Raw genomic sequence first — 21574 nt, 5'->3', positions numbered from 1 at the left:
CACACACACACACACACACACACACACACACACACACACACACACACACACACATGCATGTCAAAGCTTACTTACTGTGATAAGTAAGGTATCAGATTACTTTTGTACATTTCTCCAAGGGTTTACTCAGCAATAAACCAGAGCAGGACTGGACATTGAACAATTTATCGCTTCTTGCTAGCTTTATAAAACACTACGAAGCAACTTTAACAACAAACTACCATCACCACATTTGTAATACTCACTCGAGGTCATAGATTTTTAAAGAATTTGTTATAGCATATGGTTGGCGTTATATTTATCAAGTTACAATTGACTCTCCCAAGCAAATATGCAACCTTACCAAAGACACCTCTGTAGTCACCATCACTCTAATTAACGCCTTAATTAGCACCCCTCTAATCAGCACCGCCGCAGCACGTAATCTACACCCCCCCTTACAAACACACCCTGTTGTCAGCACCACTCTAGTCAACACCACGCATGGCCAGTCAGCTCCAGTCTCAGCACTGTCCTGGTCAGCACCGCCCCTAGCCAGTACCGTCCCAGCACCTCCTCCCCAGTAATTTGTCCACACGAGTAACAATATTCGCCTCAGAAACTTGGCTAGGACTCCAAACTTCTTCCCATCACGGGCGAGGCGCAGATTAAAGCAAGAAGACCAAGTTGGTATCTGTATTTTCTCTCTCTCTCTCTCTCTCTCTCTCTCTCTCTCTCTCTCTCTCTCTCTCTCTCTCTCTCTGCTTAACGGAAGCGAAAATTCTCTATAAATCAACTCAGAGAGAGAGAGAGAGAGAGAGAGAGAGAGAGAGAGAGAGAGAGAGAGAGAGAGAGAGACCGTAGTCTCTCACTTTTTCATCGCTGTCTCATTTCATATGACTCCGATACCTAGCAAGTTCCGCTTCGCCCTCAAATTGGTCTCCTCCGCCTGCGGCTTTTTCAATATTGTGGCCAAATTTTCCACACGGCTGGCTGCTGGTCCCCTGCAATCGGGGACACATTTGCATATCAGCATATACTTAATTCGAATTTCCCGGAACCTGAGAATGCGTGGACGCGTCTGGGCGGGAAGGGTGTTGCCCGTCTGTCGCCTCGCGCTGAAAGATGCATTTCCGAGGCTCTGGTATGGGGGCACAAGGAATACTAACCGTAGACTGCTGGCACCTTGAATTCCAGGCCAAGTCTTTTTTCTCTTTTCCTCGTGAGCGACTGTCCTTTCATGTCTGTCAGCTTCTGTAATACTTAGAGGACAATATGGTGTATAAGTATGTGGGCAGAGAAAATATTAAACTCAGACTGCCGAAGCCTCGCATTTTAGGACAAGTCTCTTTCCCTCTTCTTTATGAACGACTCTCCTTTCTTGTCTGTCAGCTTCTGTAATACTTAGAAAATATGGTGTATAAGATTCTGATACGGGAGAGAAGAAAATACTGACCTCAGACTGCGGGAACCTTGCATTTTAGGACAAGTCTCTGCCTTTATCATGGGCGACTGCCTTCTCATGTCTAGCTTATGTAATGCTTAGAGGAGACTGTCGTGTGGAAGAACCTGGTATAGGACAGAGATAATATTGACCTCAGACTGCTGGAACCTTGTATTTTAGGACAAGTCTTTCATGAACGACTGTCCTTTCACGTCTAGCTTCTATTATGCTTAGAGGAGAATATCGTGTATAAAATGCATGTATTGGTGGGGGCATGGTGTGTACGGTAGAGAAAATATTAACTCAAAGACACTCCTTCATCCCTCATCTTTATGAGTGACGATCTTTCACGGGCCCTGTCTTGTATCATGCTTGGAGAACCATGAGGCGGAGCAACAGGTGTCCCAAACAAGAGTCAAGCATTTCCTGGCCTTCCTCCTGCAAGACGCTTCCCACGCAGCCATCAGGTGACATTTCTTATCCCACTGTCTGAAGGGACGAGCTCTGTGCCCCTGCACCGTTCAGAGAGGCACTATCACGCCCCACCTCATATCTACCTCAACTGCGTCTCCCTCTATTTGATGGGATGTAGATTCGCGGAGTGAGAGAACCAGGCGGCGCTAGCTATATGTTACCTGTGAGGATTCGTGAATCATGGGGTAACTCGGTTACTCAAAAGGCCTCGTGTGATGTGCGGGAAGGCCCATCACCATAACCACCGCTAACACCATACGGGACTCGCTGATCTCATAATGTGTTCCCTTTCTCTTGTTTCCTCCCTCCTGTCCTCATGCGCTCTTTTCTATCCCTTCTTCCCTCCCTCCTGTCCTCCTGTGCTCTCTTCTCTCCCTCCTTCCCTCCCTCCTGTTCTGAGCTCTCTTCTCTCCCTCCTTCCATCTCTCCTGTCCCCATGCACTCTTTTCTCCCTTCCCTCCCTCCTGTCCTCCTGTGCTCTCTTCTCTCCGCCCCTATCCTCCTGCGCTCTCTTCTCTCCCTCATTCCATCTCTTCTGTCCTCTTATGCTTTCTTCTCTCCTCTCCCTCCCTCTTCTCCTCTAGCGTTGAAGCCGTCTACGTATCTTCTCGTGTTGGATGCAAGTAAATCTTAATGTGGTGACACGATTTGGGGGAGGACACTTGAACACGAAGGCTGCGTGTTTCAGGAGCCGTTACCAAGACAGGGCCTCCGGTTAATCCCCGCAGTAAACTCAGTGTAGTAAGAATGTATATAATGTTTTAATATTATTTGTATGATAAGATTGGACACCTTTAAGATTATTGGTGATGATAATAGAGTAACGAACGCGTACATGTAGCAGCTCTACAGACGAGCACATGAGCATACTGTGTGTATGAGGTAGCCTCATATGAGTACATAATTATGTGAGTACATATGACTACATATGTGAGTACATGTGTGGGTGACTTACCTAGTGGCGTTGTGTGACTCGTTGTTCAGAGGCTGGCGCCATTATCTACAGCGCTAATGGAAGGAAGGTTGACCCAAGCCTATAGGTTGACTTCTGAGGCCCTGAGGTCATAGGAGTGTCAGTGTGTGTGATTCACCTACTGTCGTCTGCTGTAACCCAGCCAGCAGTTCCCCTACGGAAAGAGCTCAGAGCTCATAGTGACCGATCTTTGAGTAGGACTGAGACCACTGACACACCACACACCGGGACAGCGAGGTCACAACCCCTCGGGTTACATCCCGTACCTACTTGCTGTTAGATGAACAGGGGCTACACATTAAGAGGCTCGCCCATTTGCCTCGCCGCGCCCGGGATTCGAGCGTGCTAACCACTACACTACGTGGTGTGTGTGTGTGTGTGTGTGTGTGTGAGGGTTAGCTAACCATGGAATAACTGTTATACAGTACCGTTTAATTGTAGTTCAGTGAGCGTGAGTGCATGTTTAGCATAAGTAGCAATTATCCTTACTAGTGCTGATACTTTGCATGACTCATGTCTTGCAAGCTAGAATAAGTGTAGTTAAGTGTCGCCTGGCAGTGATGGTGACATGGAAGGCAGGATGCGAGGCACCCTGTGGCACTGAGGGATATAGAGTATCGAGACAGCGACATGACAAGACGTGCGAGTAGAGTTTGCGTGTGAATGACTGTGATGGTGCGAGTGCCTGTGTATCGTGAATGTATTGCACGGTGACTTGTGTACTGTTGTGTAACATATGGATATAAGGAAAAGTGTGTTTTCCTCTCCCTGCTCTATGTGATTGTTCTCACTGAGAGTGACCGAGTGAGTCACAGCTGAAGCCGTACCCAGCCGCCCAATTAAAGTCATTCTCCCCGACACACACGCCCCGAACCCCGCAACGATGTAAGGCGCCCCTTGCCTGCTGGTGTGGTACGTTTCAATACGTAATGGCAGCAGTAGTAGTAGTGGTAGTAGTGTAGTAGTAGTAGTAGTAGTAGTAGTAGTAGTAGTAGTAGTAGTAGTAGTAGTAGTAGTAGTAGAAGTAGAAGTTAGTAGTAGTAGTAGTAGTAGTAGTAGTAGTAGTAGTAGTAGTAGTAGTAGTAGTAGAAGAAGTTAGTAGTAGTAGTAGTAGTAGTACCAGTAGTAGTAGTAGTAGTAGTAGTAGTAGTAGTAGTAGTAGTAGTAGTAGTAGTAGTAGTAGTAGAAGTAGTACAAGTAGTAGTAATAGCAGTGGCAGTACCAGCACCAGTAGTAATACCAGTAGTAGTAAAAGTACTTGTAATTACTATACCGCAACGTAGTAGAAGTTAGTAGTAGTAGTAGTAGTAGTAGTAGTAGTAGTAGTAGTAGCAGTAGCAGTAGTAGTAATAGTAGTAGTAGTAGTAGTAGTAGTAATAGTAGTAGAAGTAGTAGTAAGAGTAGTAGAAGCAACATTAATAATGATAATAATGATAATAATAATAATAATAATAATAATAATAATAATAATAATTGTTACGCCCCACCGGGGATAACGGGGGACCAGCGACTCCTTAGGGGTTGCCGCCCCCACCACTGACCTACGTTCTATCCGGTCGGCCAATGGCCTGGCATGTTTTTACTCCTGACATCTCTACCTCCAGGAGTCAAGTTAGGCACGTGTACACTCTACACTTCTAGGCCGATAATCCCCCTGGGTCGCCTGTCAGTCTGCCCAATCACGCCTTAGCTAGGGTACATCATCCTCGACGATGTTGTTCCCGCGGTGGCCGGGACGTGAGCGAGCCTTCCTCCACAATCAACTGCACTGCCTTTCTTGGGCAGAGGTGAAGCAGGAGCGCACAGGAGGGACGTCGAGGCTCAGGGTCACCGGCTAGGCTATGGTTCATCCCCCTTCACGATGTTGCTCCCGCAGTGGCCGGGACCCGAGCGAGCCGTCCGCCACCGTCAACTGCACTGCCTTCCCTGAACAGAGGTGCCGGCAAGGACGTGCAGTAGGGGCGTTGTGGCTCTGGTTCACCGGCTAGGCTAGTCGGGGTGGTCACCCCTGGTCGCTGTGAAGGTCAGTTGGTGAAGGATGGCACTGGAAAACAGAAGGGGGGCGGTAATGTTACGCCCTTCGGGCGTAACATTACCCCCCCCCCCTTCTGTGACAAAGGCCGTCCTCGGCCGCAGAAAGTGAAGACCCGATGACACCACCAGGGGCTCCTGTGATGTGATATGGCTGTCATGGGCGGATCATACCTTAGGCGACGTATCTAGATGTCTTCTGTGTTGAAGGCTTGGTGACGCCGCCATGCGGTCACTTCCCTGCTGTGCGGTTCAGTGTTATTAGAATGGACTTTTTCTTGGGTCATCCAGGCCTCAGCCAGGAGTTCTGCTCGCATCTCCGTCCGTCTCGACTTGCCAGCTGGGTAGGCTCTGCAGATCGTCATCCAGGCGGTGGAAATAAGACTGGAACCTCTCATGGTCAGTGCTGTTCTGCTTCTCTCGCTAGCGGTCCCTCCTATCTCCTTGCCCAGAGTTGGGACCTGGGTATCGAGTGTTCCTGTTGTTAGTGGGAGCAGGTGGCGCTGGGGCCACAGGACCAGAGTCTGAAGTGGCAGTGGCTGAAGTAGTTGGGGCACCAGCAGCAAGGTGCGATTCTGGGACCAGGTTAAGGATCCCAATGACCATGACACCTCGATGTGGGGGCTCCCTACTGTCGAGAAGGAACCTGTCAAAGCCAGCAGATGCTCGGTATCCTCAACCAGTTTGAACAACGGTGCCTTGGGGTTTTGACACCAGTGTTGGCCTAGTGCAGGGGCCACTGCCTGGAGGAAGCCTTCTCAGGCAAGGTGCCCATGGGTTGCACCAGAGAAGTCAGGCAACCCCTAGCTCACCAGCAGGAACTCTCAGTTGGTGAGGCCGCAAACGGTCTCTTTGCCCCAGGTGAGATCCAGCAGTCGTGACAGAGCGTTGTCGTGGGGTTGAGTTGTGCCGAAGTTCTTGATAAGCCTCCTTTGCAAATGGGTCCAGGAGAAGTCTGGGAGATTCGCCAGGAAGATCTCTGCCTCGGGATCAATCGCCAGGCGGCACCAGGTTGCTTTCTCGTCTTTCTCGTACCTGTGGGACCGACATTGGAGCTCGAAGGGTTTGATCCATTCTTGTATCATCTGCCGGGCAGCACAGAAGGGAAGGAGGTCCCTTTGCATCCATATTACTTGGCCACGCCCTGCGGTGCTCCTGCAATCTGTTGAAAATAATGGTGTTCATCCCTCTACCCATGCACATAGTCATGCTCACAAAGTATTGCCTGGTGTCATGTTCTAAGGAGGAAACCACTAAGGTGTTTGGTAGCATAATTGGGCCGCCAAGGAGGGACCTAACGTAGGATGTGTTCCAGTTGGGGGTTAAGGCAGGTAGATGGTGACCTACAGCTCTCGCCCTCTCGCTGCAGTTCTTTTCCTCTTGATGGGTTGTTCCTATCAAGGTGCCCTTTTCCGGGAGCCAAGGGGGGTGAGGCGCCACTACCAGCCTCCACAGCCCCATTCCACCTACCTACCACCACCTAGTAAAGAGGACCTACCAAGTTTCTCGGGTCATTCGCTGTGACCCAACACCTCGGTTTATGCCTGGGTGTGTCCACACCTCGACGTGTCTATCCCTCGTTCTGGCTGGTCCTCTCCTGTGGTACCTCTGTCTCTCAACGTAGCATGTTTTATGCCCTGCTGGGCCTAGCATATTTGATGCCCTACCGGGCCTATGGGAGTCACAGTGGGCCCTGTACCGAGGCACGTCCTGGGAGGCGTCCCCCGTTGGCATGTATAGATTATCTGAGTGGCTTGTCTAACCAAGGGCGTGAACAGGGATGGATGCGGGTCAGGTACTGTACAGCGGATACAGACGCCACACCTGCTGGCAAGAGCTGGGTTCTTTATTCCCCTCCTCATGCGCCGAACCATTGTCCTCCCCCTATAGGGACCCCAGGGTCGCCTGCCCAATCATCCCTTAGCTAGAGTACATCATCCTCGACGATGTTGCTCCTGCAGTGGCTGGAACGTGAGCGAGCCTTCCTCCACAGTTAACTGCACTGCCTTCCCTGGGCAGAGGTGTCGGCAGGGGCGCGCAGGAGGGGCGTTGAGGTTCAGGGTCACCAGCTAGGATAGGGTACATCACCATCAACGATGGTGCTCCCGTGGTGGCCGGTACGCAAGCCAGCCGTCTGTCACCGTCAACTGCACTGCCTTCCCTGGACAGAGGTGCTGGCAGGGGCGTGCAGGAGGGATGTTGAGGCTCAGGGTCACTGGCTAGGCTATGGTACATCCCCCTACGTGATTTTGCTTCTGTGGTGGCCGGGACGCGAATGAGCCATCAGCCACCATCAACTGCACTGCCTTTCCTGGACACAGGTGCCGGCAGGGGCGTGCAGGAGAGGCGTTCTGGCTCTAGGTCACCGGTTAAGCTAGTCGGGGTGGTCGCTGTCAAGGTCAGTTGGTGAAGGATACCCCAGGCGCCCTTCGGGCCGGTGGGCTACTGCATGCATGGCCCGCAGGTGCGGCACTCGAGGCACTTCCACTTGAGGGTGTCGACCTAGCTCGTTGCACACTATTCATTTCTGCAAAACATTCCAACTACCCCCCGGGGTGACGGAGGCGCCGACGGGGAATGTCCCCCAGTGCCCCGTGGGCACGCGTCCTTACTCCTTGGGTCTGAAGACAGAACACGAGGCGCGGAGTCGATCCTACGAGAGGCACTGACGGAGACGCTGGCAGGAGGCTTCTTGAAGGTGGGGGTATCTGAGCACACGGCCTCAGCCCACCAGAGATACCTTGTTACTGTTCTCGTTTCGTCGCAGGGTGTCGTGGCTCTCCCTTTCCCCACAAGACGGTTGTTATTCCCAGCGCCATGCCCCCTGTGACCCTCATAAAAAGGGGTCATATGGATGGAACTCGGTCAGCAGTTTTTCATGTAAACACAGGTCTTTACTATCATCTTACAGCTCATGTACGTATCCACAGGCGCTTGGGTAATTGTATGTGGGTGCGTGTGGGTGTCTGTGTGAGTGCTTGTGTGTGGGTGCGTGCGTGTGAGTTATGGAGCGTAACAATAATAATAATAATAGTAATAATAATAATAATAATAATAATAATAATAATAATAATAATAATAATAATAATAACAATACACATTAGACTGCCACCTGTACCTCATACGTATCCCGAGTTCCTTCACTATCCTTGCCAAGCCTCCTATCCTCCCCTCAGCTGCCTCCTCGCCCATCACCTCCCCTTCCTGCCCCCTTCCCTCCCCGCCCCTCAGCCTCTTCCCCTCCCCTGCCGGCATTCCTCAGACTTGAATTACACGGCGGAGATAAGAAGTGGCTTTACGACAGAAGTTTCAAAAATGTTCCTCGTTGCTGGTAAGGTTGAGACGCGATTCTGAATATAATGTACTCTCTCTCTCTCTCTCTCTCTCTCTCTCTCTCTCTCTCTCTCTCTCTCTCTCTCTCTCTCTCTCTCTCTGCACATCATTAATCCACAAGTACACTCACATTCCCGTCACTTCAGCACTGGTCGTTCACATAAACAAAGTCGTGCAGCCCTTCGTGTGCGCGTCACACCAACGATTTTTATTCCCCCTCACATGACCAAATAACACTGATACCAAAAGAGCCTTCCCTCCTTCTTTCACTCCCTCCACACACACACACACACACACACACACACACACACACACACACACACACACACTATTCTCAGCTTTTTAATAACTCGCTATACCACCTCCAGGAAGGCGCTCCAGCAAATAATAGCAATAGTAAATCCCCGTCAGTTTAATAAGACACCCAAACACTTTTCTCCCGACGAGGCGATTACCGTCAAGGGATCTAAAGGTGGACGTGCATAATCCGCAGGCAACAGCAGCGTTCGTCTTCCACAGCCTCTACTTAGGACGAAAACAGTCCAGAAGTTTGGGAGCAGCAGACTCACCCCTGTATCTTCTTATTCGTCTTTATATCCTCATCATGCTCCTCCTCTTCCTTCTCTTTCTCTTCCTTTTTCTTCTCGCCAAAACGCTACTAAACGAGCCTCCAGGTCAATTTCTACACACACACACACACACACACACACACACACACACACACACACACCATATAGTAAACAAAGCCGTATTTTAGTGTCCAAAACTTGTTCTTCTGGTACGAGTTGTGTATAGTTAATCGGGGCGGATCGCAGTGCTAATTAAAGCAACTTTTGGATTCATTAAAACTTGAACTACAGTGATCGATTGCGATTCAACGTACACGGCTAAGAGAGAGAGAGAGAGAGAGAGAGAGAGAGAGAGAGAGAGAGAGAGAGAGAGAGAGAGAGAGAGAGAGAGAGAGAGAGAGAGAGAGAGAGAGATGACAAGCAAAAAAACAGCCACACTAGGATAGGAGAGGCCCAAGGCAGCTCTTTTTCCTCTGTTCTCATCCATAACCAAACTAGAGAGAGAGAGAGAGAGAGAGAGAGAGAGAGAGAGAGAGAGAGAGAGAGAGAGAGAGAGAGAGAGAGAGAGAGAGAGATTATAAGCCTAACTCCGCTTCAAGACCACAAGGCAGCGACTGAATGGCTGCTGCTTATTACATATCTCCTGCAGGACATCGTGACCCAAAGGAACACGATAACCTGTCTCTTTTATTGTTTTACGCGTGATTTTCGGGAACAGTTAAGGCAATCAAATTGGGCCGGAAAAAGAACTGAGTATAAAACATTAGAACATTGGAAAATAACGGAAGCTACATGAGAAAAGAATTGGCATGCTGATGAGTATATAACAATTAACTACATGATGTCAGGAACCAACCTAACTGACGTGATAGTAACACTAAGATATTGAAGTTAAGAAAGCAGAAAGAAGTTGAAATCAAGGAAAAGAGGGAGTTTAGAGGTACTATGGGAGGCTGGAGTTGGAAGAATAGTGATTGGAATTTAAAGGAAGGAGGCTAGAGTTAGAAGAATGGTTGGAGTTTAGAGGAAGGAGGCTGGAGTTAGAGGAACGGTTGGAGTTTAGAGGAAGGAGGCTGGAGTTTGACAAATGGTTAGAGTTTAAAGAAAGGAGGCTGGAGTTAGAGGAATGGTTGGAGTTTAGAGGAAGGAGGCTGGAGTTAGAGGAACGGTTGGAATTTAAAAGAAGGAGGCTGGAGTTTGAGAAATGGTTAGAGTTTAGAGGAAGGAGGCTGGAGTTAGAGGAATGGTTGGAGTTTAGAGGAAGGAGGCTGGAGCTAGATGAATGGTTAGAGTTAAAGGAATGATTGGAGTTTAAAGGAAAGAGGCTGGAACTAGAGGAAGCTTTATAGGTATTCAGCTGACAACGTAAGCCAGACAAGAATCGGTCAGTGATTATATACCGTGAAGATCATCCACACCACCTACACTATTTAATATAGTGTATAGCTATATTATAGCTATACACCTATCTATATTCTATCTATATTCTATATATATCTATATTCTATCTGTATTATATCTATATTCTATAGCTAGAATACATCAGACTGGCGTGAAGAGGGAGGAGTTTGGAGTTACGAGGAAGCTTTATTAACATTCAGCTGATTGCGTATGCCGGACAAGAATCTGTTGGAGAATACGTGAAGATCACCCACACCACCTACGCTATACTAGGATAGAATGCGTCAAGTTTGGTATTTAGCCAGTCTCATCTGACCACACTCCAGCCATCCCCCTCGGCATCTGGTTTGGCTGACTGTGATATCGGCTTTGGGACGATTTACTGTTTTGTTAAGTGATGAGGTCTGCTATTAAGCGTTTTTTTTTTTTTTTTTTTTTTTTTTTTTTTTTTTTTTTTAGTGCAGCATTTGAACACCTCTCATCAGTACTTGGTCGGGACCATACACCGCGGCGCGTTTTGTCTCATTATATCAACAGCATCTACTGAAAAAAATATTTACCTTCATCTCTTTCATATATCTAGCCATGATTTTGGATGCAGCCTTTAATACTGATTGCTACATCACGTCCTCCGTTGATTTTCAACGTCTCAGTGTCACTAGGTGATATCTATAAGGGAATTATCAGTCAGGGTTATATGTGTCGGTCATTTCACTAACGACGTGTAGTCATGTTACGCAATCACATGAAATTTGTGTAAAGTGACTGAAACTCGACGCAGCTGTTTCCTAAAATCATAGTAACTCAACTATAATATAAAAACAAATGGTTGGGTCTTATTTTGATCTATTTCATCGCCTTTTGCTATCATTGTGGCCTTTGTAACTCAAGAGAATCTGGCAACTCTAACTCCTGACAGCTGAGCGTGCTGAGGGAGCTTAGACTCTACCTCATTGCATCTCCAGCCACGGTTCCTCCCGCCAGTAGCCATAACGATAAGGTACGGCAACACCAACACTCTTTACACCCTTCTCTTGACAGGCTCAGGAGGCCGTGGTGTGGAACACATCACCAGGATAAGGGTCGGTGTTGTATGCCACTCACTGCTGCTCCCTGGGTAGCTTAACATGATAGCACTCAGCTCAATGCTATGGTGGTGGTGCTGTTACCATTATTGTTTCTATAATCTCAGGAAATATTGTGTGCGCCTCAGCTCTGCCAGAGACATGATGGGAATGTTGCAGTCCAGCATCAGTGTGTTCATTTATATTCACGAGGCGGAGATGTCACAACTAAAGAAAACGTACCGTGCTGTCAGAGAGAACAAAAATTTTTATCATAAACAAAATTGAATAATGCACACTTTTAGAAAAAGAATTTAACTATTTTGAACAATTGCCTTACTCGTGTTGGGTTTGCCAGCTGTAGCAGAAGTGGCAAGACGAAATGATGCAAGGAAGCACGGGTCTCCTGCACCATGAGTACCACGGAACAGTACTCTTTGGAGAGAGAGAGAGAGAGAGAGAGAGAGAGAGAGAGAGAGAGAAACATCAAACATAACATTTAGACAGGCGGCTTTTTGCACATCATGGAATAAACACTGTGCAACGCAGTGAAAATCAATTTTTGCGTGAGTCTGGCGAGGAAACTGCGTGGTACCTTCTGAATGCTGAAATAATTCACTTTATATTTTCTGCATTTTCATATATATATATATATATATATATATATATATATATATATATATATATATATATATATATATATATATATATATATATATATATATATATTCAAGGCGCAAGATGAACAACAGAAAAAGCTGTCAAAGTAACGAACAGTAAGCCAAACAAGTGTTCTCATTAACAATTACCTTATTACAGCTTCCTGCGGGCGGCGCGTGTGCCCACGCGCACCTTCACGCTCCCTCCGAATTGCAACACGGGTAATAGACACACACTGAACTAAAAATCACTCGTATTTTCTATATATTTTTAAAAATTTCTTCATGGTAGAAGAGAGGAGAGCAGGGCGGCGGGCAGCCTCTTCCCCCACGCGCCGCGAGTCTCCCACCAGTGCTGGGCCGCGGGCACAGGTTTTGGGAGCCTCAGTTAGGTTTCGTAGAGGTGGTCACATATTGTTGTACATGCCTACATTGTATTCGCAGTTTAGTACTCGGACTGGAATTCCTTTTATGACTGACGGCCACTAACTGACATTACATTATCGACAGTAATTCAATATTAATCATTAATGGAGTATAATTGCTCATTTACCTCAACATTGACGACGTGAGCGCCTGCTACCGCCGTATCAAGGGTGCCATGAAGATTACTATGCTTGACTCACTTTCAATGGCACACTCTTATTTTTGTAATGTAGCTTCTTTTATTGATGTCCCCCACGACTGACGGGCACGAGCCCCAAGACAGTGTTGATATAGTTTTAACGCTTCTTGGACCACTGAGATGATCGTTATGAATAATTAAGTCCAACTCTACAGAGCTGTGAACCACAGATGGCACTATTTTATCAACTCAGCTATTACTGGAATCCTATCTTTATTATTTTTTTCCTGTCTCACTTTTGTTTCTATAAGTGCAGTACATATATACTATTGCAGAAATATATATCAGCAATGCTTTTTATTCATTAATGTTTCGATCACATGGTATATATTTAACCCAGATTAAGAACAGCTATATTATTTATTGATGCAACATTTTTTTATAGCTTCTAGTTAAGACTTGTTTCCGACGAACAAAGGCATATGATATTATCAAAATGTAGTAATAACATTATGTAACACGATTTTTGTCTTTGACAAGCAAATGTTATTTTCCAACTCTTTTCATTGCAAAACAATAGAAAATATCCATTATTCCTATAAAACTTTGCTTTTGTGACTTTAGAATGATTTTTTGCCTCAAAATAGCTAAATGCCACCTTTTTTTTTTATAGATGCTGTTACAGATAACTTCTTTGCTTTTGTCTTGATAAAATTGAATACATATGTAGCAGAATGCACCTGGAGAATGACTGCAGCCTCTTGATGCCATTTCACCTCTTGTAATGTGTCTTCTAAGGCAGCAAAAGCAGAACTGATTGGTGGTCTGCAAGTCCCTATTTTTATATTGTCAAACAGTACTATAGAATATTATTAGTCTTTCTAAAATGTGTTCTAGAATGTTCTCAATCTTTCTAGAATATTCTTGAATCTATTTTAGAATATACTGAATCATTCTAGAAAATTCTTGTAGATTCTAGAAAATCTTTGATACTTCTATATATTTCTGCTGTATTCTAGAAAGTTCTAGAATATTCTGGAAATGTTTATATTGAATAGAATTTTCTAAAATGTTGTAGAAACTTCTAAAGTGTTTAGTAAAACATTCTGGAAGAGTTGAGAAGATTTCTGAAATGTAAGCAAATTCTTCTAAATATGAGAAATTTCTTGCTACATCTGGTATGTTCAAGAATAATCTTATTAAAATAAAAAATCTTTAGAGCACTTTATATTCTTTCTTTCATTGTTTTAACTGATGTGCAACATTTCAATAGCAATCAGATAAGCAGTTGAGATTTTGCAAAGGTCTTTACCTGATATGAAAACCAATAGTAACCCATACTATAATGAAATTAGGCAAAAATGTAAATTCATTTTTCTAACCACACAAGCAAAGTTTTAAGTTTTTTTTTTTTTTGTTTGTTTGTTTAGATGGAAATAACTGGAAAATTATGGTTTGGGGCCAAGGACAAGATAAAAATAAAATCTTGTTACATAGTGTAATCTTTACATTAACACTCAACACACCCATTCCTCACAAACTTATGGCCAATACACCCATGACCAAACATCACACTCATTACATTACACATTCCTAACTTCATACCCACACCCACCTAACAAGCCCATAATATCACTTGAACTCACCCACACCTATTCATCATTCATCATTCATCACCAGCTTTGGCTTTCCTCTCCCTTCACTGACCATCCTGGTGAACTAGCCTACAACTTTGCTATCCTCCATGACCTAGAGCAATTGGTGCAACACCATACTCGCATTCCTGACCGTCTTGGAGATACGCCCAACATTCTTGACCTTTTCCTGACCTCTAATCCTTCTGCTTATGCTGTCACCCTTTCTTCTCCGTTGGGCTCCTCCGATCACAATCTCATATCTTTATCTTGTCCTATCACTCCAATCCCTCCTCAGGATCCCCCTAAGCGAAGGTGCCTCTGGCGTTTTGCCTCTGCCAGTTGGGGGGACCTGAGGAGGTATTTTGCTGATTTTCCTTGGAATGACTACTGCTTTCGTGTCAGAGACCCGTCTTTGTGTGCTGAGCGCATAACATAGGTGATAGTGTCTGGCATGGAGGCGTACATTCCTCACTCTTTTTCTCGTCCTAAACCTTCTAAACCTTGGTTTAACACAGCTTGTTCTCGTGCTATACATGATAGAGAGGTGGCCCACAAAAGGTACTTAAACCTTCCATCACCAGAATCTCATGCACTTTATATTTCTGCCCGGAACCATGCCAAGTCTGTTTTCCAACTAGCCAAAAACTCCTTCATTAACAGAAAATGTCAAAACCTTTCAAGATGTAACTCCCCTCTTGATTTCTGGCATCTAGCCAAAAATATCTCCAATAACTTTGCTTCTTCTTCTTTCCCTCCTCTACTTCAACCGGATGGCATCACTGCTATCACATCTATTTCTAAAGCTGAACTCTTTGCTCAAACCTTTGCTAAAAACTCTACCTTGGATGATTCTGGGCTTGTTCCTCCCTCTCCTCCACCCTCTGACTACTTCATGCCACGTATTAAAATTCTTCGCAATGATGTTTTCCCTGCCCTCGCTGGCCTAAACCCTCGGAAGGCTTATGGACCTGATGGGGTCCCTCCTATTGTTCTCCAAAACTGTGCCTCCGTGCTTGCACCTTGCCTAGTCAAACTCTTTCAGCTCTGTCTGTCAACATCTACCTTTCCTTCTTGCTGGAAGTTTGCCTACATTCAACCTGTTCCTAAAAAGGGTGACCGTTCTAATCCCTCAAACTACCGTTCTATTGCTTTAATTTCCTGCCTATCTAAAGTTTTTGAGTCTATCCTCAACAGGAAGATTCTTAAACATCTATCACTTCACAACCTTCTATCTGATCGCCAGTATGGGTTCCGTCAAGGCCGCTCTACTGGTGATCTTCTGGCTTTCCTTACTGAGTCTTGGTCATCCTCTTTTAGAGATTTTGGTGAAACTTTTGCTGTTGCCTTGGACATATCAAAAGCTTTTGATAGAGTCTGGCACAAAGCTTTGATTTCCAAACTACCCTCCTACGGTTTCTATCCTTCTCTCTGTAACTTCATCTCAAGTTTCCTTTCTGACCATTCTATTGCTGCTGTGGTAGATGGTCACTGTTCTTCTCCTAAATCTATTAACAGTGGTGTTCCTCAGGGTTCTGTCCTGTCACCCACTCTCTTCTTATTATTTATTAATGATCTCCTAAACCAAACTTCTTGTCCTATCCATTCCTACGCTGATGATACCACCCTGCACTTTTCCACGTCTTTTCATAGACGTCCAACCCTTCAGGAGGTAAACATAGCACGCAGGGAAGCCACAGAACGCCTGACTTCTGATCTTTCTAAAATTTCTGATTGGGGCAGAGCAAACTTGGTATTGTTCAATGCCTCAAAAACTCAATTCCTCCATCTATCAACTCGACACAACCTTCCAGACAACTCTCCCCTCTTCTTCAATGACACTCAACTGTCCCCCTCTTCTACACTGAACATCCTCGGTCTGTCCTTTACTTATAATCTGAACTGGAAACTTCACATCTCATCTCTAGCTAAAACAGCTTCTATGAAGTTAGGTGTTCTGAGACGTCTCCGCCAATTTTTCTCACCCCCCCAGCTGCTAACTCTGTACAAGGGCCTTATCCGTCCATGTATGGAGTACGCTTCACATGTCTGGGGTAGTTCCACTCATACTGCTCTTCTAGACAAGGTGGAATCAAAAGCTTTTCGTCTCATCAACTCCTCTCCTCTAACTGACTGTCTTCAGCCTCTCTCTCACCGCCACAATGTTGCATATCTAGCTGTCTTCTACCGCTATTTTCATGCTAACTGCTCTTCTGATCTTGCTAACTGCATGCCTCCCCTCCTTGCGCGGCCTCGCTGCACAAGACTTTCTTCTTTCTCTCACCCCTATTCTGTCCACCTCTATAACGCAAGAGTTAACCAGTATTCTCAATCATTCATCCCTTTCTCTGGTAAACTCTGGAACTCCCTGCCTGCTTCTGTATTTCCACCCTCCTATGACTTGAATTCCTTCAAGAGGGAGGTTTCAAGACACTTATCCACCAATTTTTGACCACTGCCTTGACCCTTTTACGGGACTGGCATTTCAGTGGGCATTTTTTTTTATTGATTTTTGTTGCCCTTGGCCAGTGTCCTTCTTACATTAAAAAAAAAAAAAACCCATAATACCACAAACATCCATAAACACCCAAACAACACATCTCTACCAGCACTCGTATACACTTCCCCAGCACACTCAACTCACTCAACCCACACCATACACTCATTCACACCCATCCAACTCACCCATGGCTCCACACCCCTTTCACCCAACATCACCCAGACAAAATATTCATGACAGGATAGATCAGGATAGAACAAGAAATCAGGGGTTAAAGCTTGAGAAATTTAGGTTCAAGAAAGAGATAGGAAGGAATTGGTTCTCAGAGTGGTAGATGAATGGAATGGACTCAGCAATCAGCTTGTTAGTGCTGAGTCATTAGGAAGCTTTAAAAGGGGATTAGACAGATTTATGGATGGGGATGATAGGTGGAAATAGATATGTTCCATACAGGGACTGCCACATGTAGACTTGATGGCTTCTTACAGCTTTCCTTAATTTCCTATGTTCTTATGACATCACACAGCCACCCAACACACCTGCTCACTGACTGAAGACCCTGTGACTTATTTACAAACTATACTGTCTTCAAAACTTTGCTAGTGACTGAACAAGGGTGAAGCAGTAGTTTATTTGCTGAGGGGAAGTCTCATTTCATCTTGGAATCTTCATAATTTATGTCCATCATCACTTGTTACTGTTTGAAATGCCTTAAGAAAAATAAACGTGTCATGACAATAATGAAACTCTTGAAGACTTCCCTTCTTACAGCCTGACTATGATGAAGAGGATTGGAGACAAGGAGGTGCAGCAAGTGTTGCAGAGAGACCAAGGCAGCCATGCCCGACTCATTACCTGGAGCCATGAGCCACTAGCCTCTAAACTTGATGGTGCAACTTCCAACATTTTCAACTTGAAGGTGAAGTTTGAGGCAGCAGGGAAGGAAGGAGAAGTGTGCTATGCAGCCAAAATAAGTAACACACGTGAAATACAGCCGTGTGATTTTCAAAGTTTGATATTTGTGCAGGAAAGTAGATTTTACCAAGAGGTGATTCCTGCACTGTCTTCTGTTCTGGAGGAGGTGAAGGAGAAACCACTTAGTTTCCCAAAGTGTTACTACATCTCCCTCCAAGAAGGAAAGGAGGTGTTAATCCTTGAAAACTTGAAGGCAAAAGGCTATCTGATGAAAGATAAAGCTTTAGGGCTGGATTTGGCACACACTTGTCTTGTAATGAAAGTGCTTGGTAAGCTTCATGCGGCTTCATTCCTTCTGCAGACTAAGCTTACTGAAGACATCACGGAAAAATTTGACTTTTACAAAAAGGAATGGACACATGCATTCAACTGGGGATCTGACTGGGGTGGGTTCATGGACAAGTTTCTGAAAACTGGACTGACAATGTTTAAAGAAATGGGAGACTGTGAGAAGGTGACAGCATGGTTGAGAAGAGTAAAGCCCGAGGTGTGGCCAAGGTACAAGCAGATGCTTGAGAGGAAAGCTCCTTTTGATGTCATCACCCATGGGGATCCTTGGATCAACAATATGTTTTTCAGGTGTGTGTGTGTGTGTGTGTGTATTTACCTAGTTGTGAAATACAAGACAAGAGCCACACTAGGCTCGTGCTGTCCTGTCTCCATATCAACTTTTATCCAAATTTTCTTTAAATTTATGGACTGTCTTGGCACACACAGTCTCATTATTAAGTTCATTCCACACTGCTATGCTCCTGTGAGGAAAGCTATGTTTCTTGATGTCTCTTCTGCAAACATTCCTTAACAGTTTTCTTCCATGTCCTCTGGTACCTTTAATATCTGGTATCACAAGATCATCCCTATCCAACTTTTCCATCCCTTCCAATATTGTGTAGTGCTATCAAATTACCTCTTTCCCTCCTTTTTTTTTTTTTCCAATGTAGTCAAACCCAATCTTATCAACCCCTCTTCATAACTGTACCCTCTTAGGCTTGTAGGGATTTTAGTTGCAGCTCTCTTAATTCTTTCTAGCTTTCTAATGTTCTTCAAACTTGGTGACCACACTAATGCTGCTTAGTCCATTCTTGGACATATCATTGCTGTTATCAGTTTTTTTTAACATATCTTCATCAATGTAGGAGAATGCCATCTTGATGTTTCTCAGCAGATTATGTTTCTCCTATGATTTTGTTTACATGCTTCACAAATGACACTTTATTAGAAATAGTTACTCCCAGATTCTTTTTCTTCTGATTTTATAGTAATTTTCTCATTTCTCATATAGAAGGTGCTTTCTGTTCTTCTCACACTTTTTCCAGACTTCACCACACTACATTTCTTGGCATTAAACTCCATCTTCCACCTCAACAACCATTCATTTATCTTAATTAGGTCTTGATTCAGAGCTTCACAGTCTTCTTCATTTGTTACCTTTCTCATAATTTTAGCATCATCAATAAAGAGACTCATGTAGCTTGCCACCCCTTCCATCATGTTGTTTACATATATTGCAAACATAATTGGTGCTAGTACCAATCCATGCAGAGCTACACTTATTACTGGTCTCCATTTTGACTTATTGCCTCTGACTTCTGCCCTCATTTTTCTGTCCATCAGGAAGTCAGTTATCCATTTTAATAATGATCCTCCCAATCTTCCTACATTTTTCAGTTTCCATATTAGCCTTCTCTACAGTACTTTATGAAATGCTTTTTTCAGGTCTAAGTATATCCAGTGAGCCCATCCATCTCTCTCTTGGACTATGTCTGTTACTCTTGAGTAGAAGCTTATCAAATTTGCTACACAAGATCATCCTTGTCTGAATCCAAATTGTCTCTGTTACAACATTATTGTCTTCCAGGTATTTCACCCATCTGTTCTTGATGATCTTTTTGTAAATCTTTGCTACCACACTTGTCAACTATACTGGTCTATAGTTTAATGGGTCTTCTTTACTTTCGGCCTTGTGAATTGGGGTAATATCTGCTCATTTCCAATTTTTCAGTACTCTTCCTTCCAACAAGGTGGTGTTGATTATATTGTGCATCACTTTGGCTAGTTGTGGTCAGCACTCTTTTTAGAATCCAGTTCAACACACCATCAGGTCCCATTTCTTTACTTACATCCAACTTTTCCAACATATTCTTTACTTCTGTTAATGTTACTCCCTCTTTCAAACCAGTCCCATTTTCCATCGCTATCCTTTCTTCCCTAAAATAATTTTCCTTAGTAAACACTGAGTGAAAGCATCTGTTGAACACTTCAGCCATCTCTTTTGGGTCTTCGACTATTTCTTCTCCAACTTTTACTCTGCTAATGTCTTCTTTACTCTTCAGTTTTCCATTAATGAATCTATAAAACAGTTTTGATTGGGCTTCACATTTATCTACAACATTCTTTTCATAATTCTTCTGCTCACTTCTACATATTTTGAAATTCGTTCCTCTTTCTTATATAATTGGTCCATGAGTCATATCTCTTATTTTTTCTTCCACTTATTCCATACTTTTCCTTTCTCCAATCTAGCTATAGCTTATCTCTTGTTATACCAATCCCTCTTAAATAGATTTTCCATTGATTTCTCAGGTACCCATTTCTCCATTCCTTTATTATAAATCTCCAGGAAGGTGGTCTACTTTTCTTCTGTGTCATCCATTTAAAATGCTTTGTTACAATACACTTCACTGAAATCATTCCAGAGCTGTCCAAAATTTGTCTTACTATAGTTTAATCATTCTCTCCTATGGTCTTCTTTCCTTATACTGATGTTTTTGTCCATTACTAAGAACTGAATCAATGTGTGATCATTTTTATTTATTGAGTTTTTGTGTTTTAAATTCTCTACTATGATTTCTTTGTAAAAATTAGATCCAGCCTTGACGGTATTTCATTTCCTCTGAATCTTGTGTCTTCTTTAACCCACTGTGTAAGAATATTTTTAACAGCCAACTCCAGTAATTTGTTTTCCCATGATGACTCGCTACCTTCTGTGGTCCAACTTTCCCAAGTTACCTCTTTACAACTAAAATCTCCCATCACTAGTACATCCTCATTTTCCTACCGCAACTTGGATAAACATGCCCTTATGTCTTCCAGCATTCTCTTGAATTCTTCCTCACCCCATGAGTTGGAATAAAGGGGAACGTAGGTCACTACAGTATTTCAGCATCTTCCCAGATTTCTTTTTAAGCTGTGTATTTACATGTGTGTGACCTCAGAAATAGAGAGTGAGAGAGAGAGAGAGTTGGTCATATAATTTATAGTCTGTTTCTCCTATGCAGGTATGATGAAGCAGGTCAGCCAGAGGAGGTGGTACTCTTTGACATGCAAGGCACCCGTGTCTGCTCCTTAGCTCTCGACCTGAATCACTTCATCAACCTCAACGTTACAGGAAAGGTGCGCCGTGCAAACTTTGACACCATCATAGCCACCTACTACGACTCCTTCAGCAGTGTCGTGAATGCTAAGAAGATTGCTATGCCCTTCACACTGGAGGAACTCAAGCAGGAATACATTGACAAGGGATTCTATGGAGTGTTATATGCCATCATGTATCTCCCATGCATGGTGTCCAATGATGAGGATTCCTTTGTGTTTGGTGATGAGGAGAAGTGGCAAGCTGCAGTGAAGCGCATGGTGAAAGAGAACCCTTTGCTGCATCCCACCATTCTCTCTGTAGTGGACGAATGGATAGAGCGCGGTGTCATCTCTTAGCACACTTCAGGTTTATCTTACCACAGAGACATTCTTGTCTCATTAACTCATGTTGGGAAGATGAAATGTTCCAGTTTTATAGAGCCAACTTATTCTCATTTTTGCAAATGTAAACTAAGCACTGAATTACTGGCTGATGTGGTTTTATACTGAAATAAAATTAAAATCTTGCAATACATCAGTCCATCAAATGTGATTTTTGAGGGAAAACTTATTTGCTCAGTGAACAAACAAAATAAAAATTAAAAGTGGTCTTCATAAC

At 44.2% G+C, this 21574-nt stretch overlaps 1 protein-coding gene and 1 long non-coding RNA gene across 3 annotated transcripts in view; one reads left to right on the top strand and one right to left on the bottom strand.

Moving 5' to 3' along the window:
* Nucleotides 1–16180, bottom strand: part of LOC135116456 (uncharacterized) — a 239226-nt gene extending 223046 nt beyond the window's left edge. The window contains exon 1 of the long non-coding RNA XR_010276344.1: nucleotides 12078–16180. This is a non-coding gene — a long non-coding RNA (uncharacterized LOC135116456). The remainder of the gene's footprint in view (nucleotides 1–12077) is intronic.
* LOC135116450 (uncharacterized) lies at nucleotides 11071–21573 on the top strand. 2 transcript variants are annotated; one of them, XM_064033924.1, is made up of 4 exons: nucleotides 11071–11204; nucleotides 17398–17545; nucleotides 17903–18180; nucleotides 20880–21573. In XM_064033924.1, exons 2-4 carry the CDS (start codon nucleotides 17405–17407, stop codon nucleotides 21310–21312), a joined length of 852 nt encoding a protein of 283 aa, XP_063889994.1. In that variant the 5' UTR covers nucleotides 11071–11204; nucleotides 17398–17404; the 3' UTR covers nucleotides 21313–21573. The 2 variants fall into 2 exon arrangements, with proteins under 2 accessions (XP_063889994.1, XP_063889993.1); XM_064033923.1 differs by having other exon boundaries at nucleotides 17398–18180.
* The last annotated feature ends 1 nt before the right edge of the window (nucleotide 21574 follows it).

This window comes from Scylla paramamosain, chromosome 31, assembly GCF_035594125.1.
Source record: "Scylla paramamosain isolate STU-SP2022 chromosome 31, ASM3559412v1, whole genome shotgun sequence".
NCBI classification, from domain to species: Eukaryota; Metazoa; Arthropoda; class Malacostraca; order Decapoda; family Portunidae; genus Scylla; species Scylla paramamosain.
The sequence above is the reverse complement of the archived record's forward strand: the minus strand, read 5'-3'. Positions and strand labels throughout refer to the sequence as shown.

Bases quoted from the DNA above. Each gene is read 5' to 3' on its own strand.
- LOC135116450 (XM_064033923.1), top strand. From the start codon at position 17,405: ATGATGAAGAGGATTGGAGACAAGGAGGTGCAGCAAGTGTTGCAGAGA. The intron at 18,181-20,879 runs GTGTGTGTGTGT...TCTCCTATGCAG, and splicing joins ATCAACAATATGTTTTTCAG to GTATGATGAAGCAGGTCAGC.